The sequence below is a fragment of the Opisthorchis viverrini genome (assembly GCF_000715545.1).
Source record: "Opisthorchis viverrini unplaced genomic scaffold opera_v5_143, whole genome shotgun sequence".
Taxonomy (NCBI): domain Eukaryota; kingdom Metazoa; phylum Platyhelminthes; class Trematoda; order Opisthorchiida; family Opisthorchiidae; genus Opisthorchis; species Opisthorchis viverrini.
Window position 1 is genome coordinate 1,244,160 of NW_008751799.1, and position 10,345 is coordinate 1,254,504.

The 10,345-nt window shown below is 44.8% G+C and overlaps 2 protein-coding genes across 2 annotated transcripts in view; both read right to left on the reverse strand.

Annotated features, from left to right (window-relative positions):
• Positions 1-119, reverse strand: part of T265_06714 (hypothetical protein) — a gene marked incomplete at both ends in the record, with an annotated part of 75,747 nt that extends 75,628 nt beyond the window's left edge. Inside the window, one exon of the mRNA XM_009172048.1 lies at positions 45-119. The remainder of the gene's footprint in view (positions 1-44) is intronic.
• Positions 120-5,089: 4,970 nt separating this feature from the next.
• Positions 5,090-10,345, reverse strand: part of T265_06715 (hypothetical protein) — a gene marked incomplete at both ends in the record, with an annotated part of 44,951 nt that continues 39,695 nt past the window's right edge. Inside the window, 3 exons of the mRNA XM_009172049.1 lie at positions 5,090-5,638; positions 6,704-6,883; positions 7,514-7,642. Coding sequence (XP_009170313.1) covers positions 6,806-6,883; positions 7,514-7,642 — 207 coding nt within the window. The remainder of the gene's footprint in view (positions 5,639-6,703; positions 6,884-7,513; positions 7,643-10,345) is intronic.

Below are 10,345 nucleotides of genomic sequence, written 5' to 3' on the forward strand. Positions count from 1 at the left end.
CACAGTAATGCTTATAGACAAGTAAACACAGGCACATAACAAACCTCGACCGTTCACGCCCGTGGAGTCGATAACAAGTGCACAGGTTGTCACAGTATCGCGTGACAACGTCCGCGCACCAGATGAAAGCGACCAGAATTGTGACTTAGCCAAGTGAGCCACCTGTTGTCCCTCAGGAGATCGATTCACTGGATCCGATTGGTAGTTTGTATACCAGTGTGAGTGGTTGTTATAACGAAGCCAGATGAACAACCACACTAATGTACACACACACACACACGCATCAGCATCAGGTGGAACAATAAGTGTCAGCCATAGGGAACACGGCGACCATAAAGGCCATAGCAAGTGACACAAACGTTAAGAGAATCCAATAAATGTAGCCGCTGCATCAATTCAATAGTTAAAGCGAGTTTCGGGCTGTTATAGCGAGATTGAGTCGTACTATCAACTGACCTATCTACATCACGAGCTGTGCATGGACGAAACAGTGACAGGCCAGTTGCACTTAATATCCTATTACCATAGACCCCACATAGGCTGTCGGACTAAGGTCACGGCAGCAATCAGCAGTTTTACTATACATCTTCTCCATGTCGTTCCTTCTGTCCATTCAAACTTGGCATCATTCATTCATGTTGTGCCACGTACTTATTTCTTACACAGAAACACACTAGAACGTCCTTTTGCACTCCAACACAACACAACTCTATCAGTGGATGATCACTCAGTTTGGATGAGCAAGGAAATTCAAATTCTCCCACCGTGGTTCCGTAGTCGGTTATTTTTCCCTGCAGCTCCCTCCAATCGCATTTTGTCTGCCTAGAGCTTACTGCCGAGGTTGACCTAGCTGGTTTAGGCACAGTTTCAACTACATGCCCCTACTAAATCTATTTTGCACAAAACGTATTTTCTTGGGTTTATCGTAACTGGGTACTTTTGAGTTATTCTGGTCGGGTCGTTAATATCGCGTGCCACACACCGGAATGATATTGAGCGTATGCTTATTAAAGAGGGACACTTGTTGTTTTAGTAAGAACCCCTATAAACTCGGTGACGAACGAAAGAACTGTTTTGTTTTTATCCCTTCTTGATCATGGTAATCGATGTCAGTCGGATTAAGGCCTTTCCGCACTCTTCGATTCGGTATTTTTTACTCACTGTGTGAAAATCGCCAATATCAACTTATATGTCCTCTGACTTTCCACTGTCACTGTTACGACGATCGATTGGCTCAAGTTACTCAATGAGAAGTAGCATGGAACGTGTATGGAAAATGAGTGTCAGAACATACCGATGGATATGCAAAGTAACATGATTTTTTGAGTTCATTGTGCTTAGTTCTTCCTCCCCATTTGAGATCATCATTTATGAGGAACTGTCGTCAGTTAGATTGCGTGTAGTTTCTCAGAAGTATTATTCTCAAGCCTCTGCACGAGTTATCTTGTTCTGAGTTTATACATACCTCGATAGTTTTGTTAGCTCTGACGGAAGGGTGTCTGATGAAGGCAGTGCACGAATCTCAAAGCCTCGAATAATGTTTGCTAATTTGAGTCACTCACGGTGTCAAAAAAGCATATCACAAGATCTTACGGGTCATGTGTACCAGGCTACAGTAAGGGCTGTGTTGTTGTGTGGGCTCGAGACGTGACCCTTGCGGACAGATGATGTGAGGGATCTTCAGGTTTTTGACACCGATGCCTCAGTAGCGTTGCTGGTTTTGGATAGCGTCAGCCTATTAGAATTGAGGTGAACGGAAAACGGGTTCCTCAATCAGGGAAAACATCCACACCACCGGCTACGACGGCTTGGTCATGTGCTACGCATACCGGAACACCGTCTACCGAGAAGAGTCTTGTTCTCCGTGCTTCCTGTGGAATGGCGCAAACCGCGATGTGGACAACGTATGACTTGGCAGAAGGGCGTGAGAGAGCAAGAAGAGTTTGGGTATTGTATGCCTTCAAGTATGGGTCTCCCGTGATCCCACCTGTGCTTGGGTTGAGACATTCCAAGAAATGCCCGCCACTCGATGTCAGTGGTGTTCGCACTGTCAGTTTCTTTCCAGATCGTCGGATTGAGCACTTGGAGGTGTGGGTACCTCAGAATGCCTAACCTAGGCAAGCACTAGGTTCTCTCTCACACTTTTCTCTTCACTCTAAGGCTTTAAATATAATTAGACGAACATGAAATTGTACGACAGCGAAGCTTTAGTGACAACACTGACGTCACTGTCTGATGATGATGTCGCTTGGCAAATCTAAACGTGGGCTACGGTTGTCGTGTCAGGGTGGCCGAGCGGTCTAAGGCGCTGCGTTCAGGTCGCAGTCCACTCTGTGGGCGTGGGTTCGAATCCCACCCCTGACAGCAGCTTTTTCAACAAGCCCTGCAAATTATGCCTCAAAACAACCAACTTTCAATGGTGGTAGGTTCCACTAACACTGAACGGATATGTGAAGTAGTCTCCTCGCCTACTGCTGCGTCAGGTCGCCCGTGCTTGGGTCTGTTGAGGGAATCGCCGAGCAAAATGCTGCCTGCTAATAGACTAACTGGTATCTACCTCACTTCATTGATTGAGGAGAGTAAGTTTGACGATTTTACGGTTTTCTAGAGTCTTCCTTGATTTTCTGCTTGGGTGCAACACATGTTTCACTTGCGAAGTGGAAATTTCCAATAAAATTACTATAGATCAGTACATTCATGCTAAACAAATTTTTTGAGTATGTTTAGGTCAGCCACAAACGCTGACCTCATCGCCGGAGTCCACTGTGCAACCGCACGACCACCGGTCAGTTAGCCAGGACTAAGCTAGTGTTGACCCTTTGACCTCATGTGGAAGCAGTACTGAAGACAATCGCGGGAAAAATGCGAAACAAACAGCCTCCAACTCCACTACGTCAAAATCGGCCAGGGCCATATAAACCTCGTTCGATCGGAAAGGTGCTTACTGAATTCAGGGTGCATTCAACCACAGAAACGAGCCTCTCAGGATTGCCATCAAAAGTAACGCTCCCTGGTAGTTCAATCCAAAGACCAAACGACTCATCAGGGTCGCACAGACACCTCGACAACCAAATCGCACCCAGAAGTCCAAGGGACCAAAAAAAGAAATCATGTTCACAGGATATCTTAGAACAACGCCGAGTCCAGGAGTGTCCACAATTTGACATTCCACGCGTCGCAAGCAGTAGCTACCGACATTTTCGACAAAGGGAGGGAAAATTGCGTCCCCCAGAAACAAAGGGCCAGCGTAAACCAGAATCGGAGGGAGAAACACCGTCCCTTTGAAAACACCAAAGCAGGAGGCAAACAAGTACGCCGCAGAGGCTCCTCGGAACCTTCAGGAGCAAAACCGGCGTGGGATTATTAAATCTACTAAACTCTCTGCTACCAACCTTCGGATGCAGAAGATGTAGTGTTGAAGCGCTTGTCCACAAAACTGCCTCAATCTTTTCAACCAGCTCGCCGATGTTAAATTCGTCTTACCTTGAACTAACGACCATAATCGCACGTACGGAAACCTGGCTCACACCAGAAGTCTCTTATTCTGAGATTTCGATAGGCGGTTGCTGCATTCTCCGTACTAATTCGAAACGTGGGAGGGTAGATGGGGTTGCTTTGTACTCAAGTGTGACCCTAACCACCCCAGTTCTCTACCCCTTCACCTTTTTGTGATGCATTGTGAATACGAATCCCGGTGCGTGGGACCGATTCTCTTCTCTTCGGCATCGTCTACCGTTGCTCCTCAATTCCGCCGGAAGACGACCTGTTCCTCACACAAGCCCTTGAGCAACTCTCCTCCAGCTACCACTTCACGCATCTCTTGCTGGTAAGTGAGCCTAACGCTTCCAAGGCCCCCTAGATGATGTTCAAAGGCATCAAGTTGAGTGGACATTTTGCATCGGCGTTGGCTGAATTCGTTCAACAAAATGTTTGGACTCAGCATGTCGTCGCACCCACAAGATACCGCGCAGGCCAAACACAATCCCTACTGGATCCCGTTATCATCAACGAAAGACACAAACGGTTCGGGATCTTCTAGAAACTAGGTTCAAACAATTCTTCAAAAAGATAACTAGAGGAGACTTAGAAAAAGAACTGACATTTCGTACGATACGGTAATCAGAAATCCGCCAATGGAACATACGAAAACAGGCCACGATAAGCCTCGCCAGAAAAAAACAAAAATGTACCACTCATGTATATGAGACACCGCCAAAGAAACAAACCAGCCGCCTTCTCCTCGAAGGACAAAAACGGAGATACTATGAGTGAACACTACAAGGCCTGTGTTCTATCCCAGAAACCTAGTTGCAAAGTCAGTGCTCTCCAAACGGATGTGGACGTTGCAAAGCAGTGGTCATTGGACCGGCACCTTAATCTGTATGACTAAAAGTGCGTCCATGTCGTTCGGAGGCAGCTCAGCAAACGTCCTTGTCGTGAGTGGTGATGGTGAACCAGAGGATAGACACCAAACACGTCCTTCCCATTCCACCATGAAAAATCGGTTCAAAATGCGTTCGTCGTTCCTTGGATGATTCGGCACACCTTCTCCCCTATTGCTCGCAGAGGCTTCCAGGTACTGTACGGGGTCTACTGCAAGACGCCACCCTCATTGAGCGTATCTAACGAGTTGCTACGAAGCTGGTTACTGGCCCCAAATCCGTTGATCATGAAAAGCGTCTCGAATTACTTGAACTCTTCCCCCTAGACTATCTTCACCTCCATGGGGACCTAACACTTAATTACGCCGAGTTTTGAATGAAAAAGGGTGTACCCTGGTTGGTCCTGTGCATCCTTTTAATTAGCTACCTATACCCTTTATCGGTTCAACTGTTTTGAATGTTTTATTATACACACCGGTAAACTGGACTGGCCAACTCAAGTATCAGTTCCTATGAAGCTACTGGTAACTTTTCGAATTACATTTGAGGTCGAATTACGGAATGGACGCGACAACAGTTAGAAACTGGTGCGACGAAAACGTTCAAAGTTGAAGGGTCTTCCGTTGTCCACATATGGCTGATGAGTACTACTTAACATTTTACTACATTTCATTGTACTCTAAGCAGCCACTGCCCTTATTTGTTGTACGAAACGGACAGAACAGGAACTGAAATTCGTTGTGATAACGAACAAAACTCGAACAAACGTAACGCAAACGAAAGACAACAAAGGAAGGCGTGAAAAAATATTTGCCACTTGAAAGAACAAGTATGACTCATACGAGAGAACAGAAAAGTTTTCATCCAGAGATGAGGCATTCGAGTCAAGTTCTTATCATGACAATGGCGACAACAGATGATACGTGTATCATGAAAAGCTCGTTGGAGAATTACACGATCACGTGACACGAAAGTTCTCAGACCTACCAGTACCAGGGCAAAACCGTTATAAAAAATAAGGTTAAAAAACGTTACGCAAAGCACGATACGTCAGCTAGGGAAACGAGGGTTAACGGAAATCATTGGAAAACGGTCAAATATACGGAGATTGTGCCATTGACAAAATTAAGCAACACGAATAATGTTCATTACTGTTCAGCTTTGTTTCTACTGTGAGATAAACGAAACACGACTACTTCATTCAGCATGAATTGTCAGAAACATCCAGGAGGTAGATATCTTCCCAGCTGAGATGTCTGCAATGGAAAGTTGAGGGCATTAGGATAAACTGAAAAGTAGGAAACTTCTAGCTGACGTAGATTGTGACACAAAAGGAGATTACATGAAATAGATCAATCAGGAACTACTCCAGCCAATTAGTTATGAATACGGTGGTACATACTCCAGTAGACTGATGTTTAAATAAGATCAACAAAACTTCGGCCGCTAATCATGCAGTTATGAAATACGACTGCATGTGAATGTAGTGTACCGGCGATCGAATCAGTTGGAAACAAAAGCTTCTTCAGCTTATTTTGCTGAATGTGTTTCCGATTAGGGGGAACATCTGGACTGGTAGATGAGCATAAGGATGAGTAAAACGCTCCTCAGAATTCCATGGTTCGTTAGAATTCGAAAGACATGAAGGAGAGTCGGTAAATGTACCGGTTGCACACAGCTCCGATCTCTCAACCAACTACATTGGAATCGTGTCGGTCACCGATGCCTGCCTTGACTGTGAAGCAAATTCGATGAAACCATAGGCTACTAATGAGTAGTCAGATTTACAAAAATGATTATTCTCGCGGCACACCCTTCATGGACAGCACCAGTACACGGAAAATTATTTTGTGGCCTTGATACTCTTGAAGTAGCCACACAAACTGATTGGAAATATGATCAACGCTACAAGGGCATACAATAGCATGTAAAACGTGAGTCATCTTGAGGAACCAAGACTTCCGTACGTTGCACAGAGGACACTACGACTGACAGTGTCGGCGCTAAAAGCTAATCCACGCACTAAGTGCCTCAGTTAGCTATCCAAATCAGACGAAATCCACGAAACCTATGAGTACTCTACATTCAGATCCTTCTGAGAACAATGAATACGAGTGCAAGTTCACAGTGTGCCTTCTCATCATAAGCAAAAGCAATTGCCAAATGGATCACAAACCTGTCTAACAAAGGCATGATGAGTGAAAGACTAGATTCAGGTCCGTCCTGAAGTATATATATACACAAAGGAGAGGGAGTACATAATTCAAACTGTGCTATAGCGGAATATCAAAGGGACGTGTTTGCATATTGATACAACGTACGTTTAACCAAGTCTGTAAAAATGGGTATGTGATCCATGGTATTCGAACTGTGTGGATACAATGACGAATATTCGATTCCTGATCCATGAATGGCAATGAGAATCAGTGCTCATGCAGAGGACCAGGCAAGCCTTCGCCAAACTTGGCAAGATGGACCGCGTGTTTTGGTCCCGAAAGAACCTGGGCGATGAGTAAAAGGAACACGCGATAAACATTGAAAGATACTAATGCAATACCAACGGGTATTTTGCATTCACTAAAGCGCCATTGCGTGAATCGTCTAATACACGCGTCAGCTGAGTCACCTATATATAGATGGACTTGCTTTACAGTACTGGACCTGAGAGGCGTTTTACCGCGGGAAAAAACATACACCTCCTCCATTATCCTAAAAATGCAAAGAACGAACCCTAGTGCTGCCGAACATATAGTACTACTAGGCCCAGTACTTATCGCATCATTAAACTTCATCAACCTACTCTAACTTTTGGTATCATCAAATGTGGATTTCCAGTGGCAACAGCATGAAGTACTTGGGTTGGTCACAGTAACCGATTCCCACAGTCAGACTCCCAAAGACTGCTGAATTCGGATAAACTCTTAAGTAAGTTGTACAACAAAATTGAAGCTAGTGAAATGCACGTGATGCGGATATACACACGAGCGATTAGGCAGAAGCAAAGCACGACAAATAAGTTCATTTTGAGAGGTATTTCAATCGGGTAGTTGTAAGAGCCTTGATACTGTAAATCAACTAATTAGGAAGACTACGAAATAAAGGCGAGCATTCGAGATGATTAGCATACCAACCTCATTGTTCACATATGATTCGCACTGGTAGCACCAGGTTGACAGATCAGCGAAACTGAGGACGATCGGATGCTGAGTAGCAGAAAAGTGCTCAAGCATGTGAGAGTTGGCATAGCGACCGCAACCGAGCTGAAACGTAGAGTAAAATCATTCGACGGAGAACAAAATTGTGCAGAAGCGATTAGTTTAACCTACTATTTCTGAATCACACATCTTCCTATAAAATCCCAATCGCCTCTAAGTATCTTCCGCTCAACCATATTGCCAGTTCACCTTGGAAGAGAAAGCCTGTATACCGAAATCCTTTAGATTTCATCAAACTGAGACAAAAGGTTCTCGCCAGATTTAAGAAAAACAACTGTTAGGTATCGAAATGGCAATAAATGGGTCATGAGAACGTGAGATCAATGTCCACTTACTGTGTAACAAGTTAAACAGACCCAAATCTCATTGACTGCATTTTGCCGTCAGATCGGGTTTCCAATCTGGACGATATTCTACCGCGCCAACATGGGGGCAATTGGTCAACGGGGACACCACGTAGAATGGTGAAGGGCCAGTAGCTTCGGCCTAAAAAATAGAACAGTGCCTTGAATTGGTGTCAAATAAATATTACTACCGTTTATCTCCCAGATATTGTTGCAACTTTTAGGATAGGAAAGGGGAAGCTTTGGGATGCACATCTGTCTCTGACATTACCCTGTTGACAAACTCTAATAGGAGCATAAGCTGGATCCACTGATTACACTCTATGTGGTAGCCGAACAAAGGATCGTCCGAACAGGGCTGATGAGAGTTACAGCTGACAACTAACCTGTTAGTGTATATCATCTGGTAGATCGCTGTTGCTATCGTCCAGAGAGGTGCATGCACCTAAACCAAAAGGAGACCTATGGGGTTCGCCACCTCAAGCCCCTGGTTGGGGTCGCCAGTTTGTTTTCCTATGCGTCAAGTTTCGGCCAGTTTTCACAATAAACATCCTCTGTAGTATGGACCACGTGGATTAGTTATGTCGTACTCGGATGTCTCCCGGATCTCACTCCTATGACCAGCTCAAGAAATCGGGCTGGGCCGATTGGATATACGTACTCTGCAGAGCGAGTCACTTATCTTCGCCAACTTATTGTTTCTAATCTGGAATGCTGACGCGTCCTACCAAGTTTCTCATGGGAGCCTTACTGCAGCCTCCCAGCTCGAACCCTACATCTGTATTCCAGCGTACAAGCCGACAACATCTGCCATCAGACTGGCAGTTCACTGGTTCGAACTGATGCTTCGCTGTCGTACAACCATGATTTTTTAGAAAGCCCCATTGTGAAAAGAATGAAACTGGATTAGGAAAGGACACAGTGTTAGATTGCTGCAATCCATCCGGTGCCTACACCTCCAGACACTCATTCGGGCAATCTGGATATAAACTGACAAGAACGCCACTGAAATCGATTGCCATATTGCAGCGTCTCCAATAGCGGTCCCCATCCTGGTGGAGTAAAATCGACAGCACTCAAACGTTTCAAGGTCAAGGATCGGTCACCTCTCTGAATTGGGCATAGAAAATAGCACTCTTCGACAAACAATAGTTCGGAACAGCCTCTGGTGCTGGACACATTCTTCATTGGAAGTTCGTGCTGCACAACCGGAAACTTACTTCCTAGTTGCCTCGTTAAGGAATCGAAGAAATCAACCCACACGAGCTATGGTCCTGAGACAACAACTGTCGAACACCTGAAGACATCTCAGTTCCGCTGCTTGAACAGGTCGTCTCACTGCCATACAACTAAACAGCCCGCGCTGTAGCATGAAACACACGTCCCTTGAGATTCAGGGATATGCCACTTTGACGCCATAGGTGTCTCAAATTAGCAAACGTGATCCGAGCCTTGTAGAATCGTGCATTGACCTCATCAAAACTAATAAAACCTCCAAGGTGCGCCACCTCTGGTCAACAATATAAATCTTAGCTGACACGTCCTCGCATGGAAACAAGCAACCAGGCGGAAAAATAACAAAACATGCATCAAACAAGCTTTCCCTGAAACACCTCAGAAATCAACAACTGCGGAGTCAGTTCCAAACGGAAGAGTGGTAAAATAATTGTTCGATAAAAAATAAAAAAATACGGCAAAGAAGGGACGGAATGCATACACAGGTGTTTGAGCATGTACATAGGTGAAGTCATGCGAGTCTGTTGTGAGGTAGAATGAATCTACACAAAACGAGCGGAACCGTTTGGAAAAAAAGCTTAAAAGGTAGGGGAAAGAAGGCTAAGATAAAAAAAGGTTGCCTCGAATTGTCCAATGAAGCTCAGTATGGTGGAGATAACTTCGGAAAAGTTGAACATCCATCATCGCGCTTGTGGTGCATCAACTCCAAATTTGGCTCGGTGTGCAGTTTGTTTGGCCTCGGACAAAGCCTTTAGAAGGTGAATTGAAAAGCGATATTTTTATATAACAGACGATAACTAATGGTCAACTGAGAATGAAGCATGACTGATTCTAACAAATGGTGAACAGGTCGCCAAAGTAAAAAGTTCCCAGGGATAGATCAAGTTAGATGCAAAAGTAATCAGGTGATTGATGATGCGCTCTGAAAGTTCATCAGCAGAAGACGTTAAACAACGATGCGACACCCACAACCATGATACCATCAAGTATCATCTACAGAAAGTGGCCAATTGCAGCGTGGTCAAAGCATGTCCTTATAACGTGTTTGTATCGGGGTACCCTCTTTCACGTGAACAAATCGAGGAAAAACAATGCTCACGGAGGAAAATGCAGCGCAAAACAAGGCTAAGATTCTGAGGTCAAATCGACCTTTGAACCCCACTTTGTG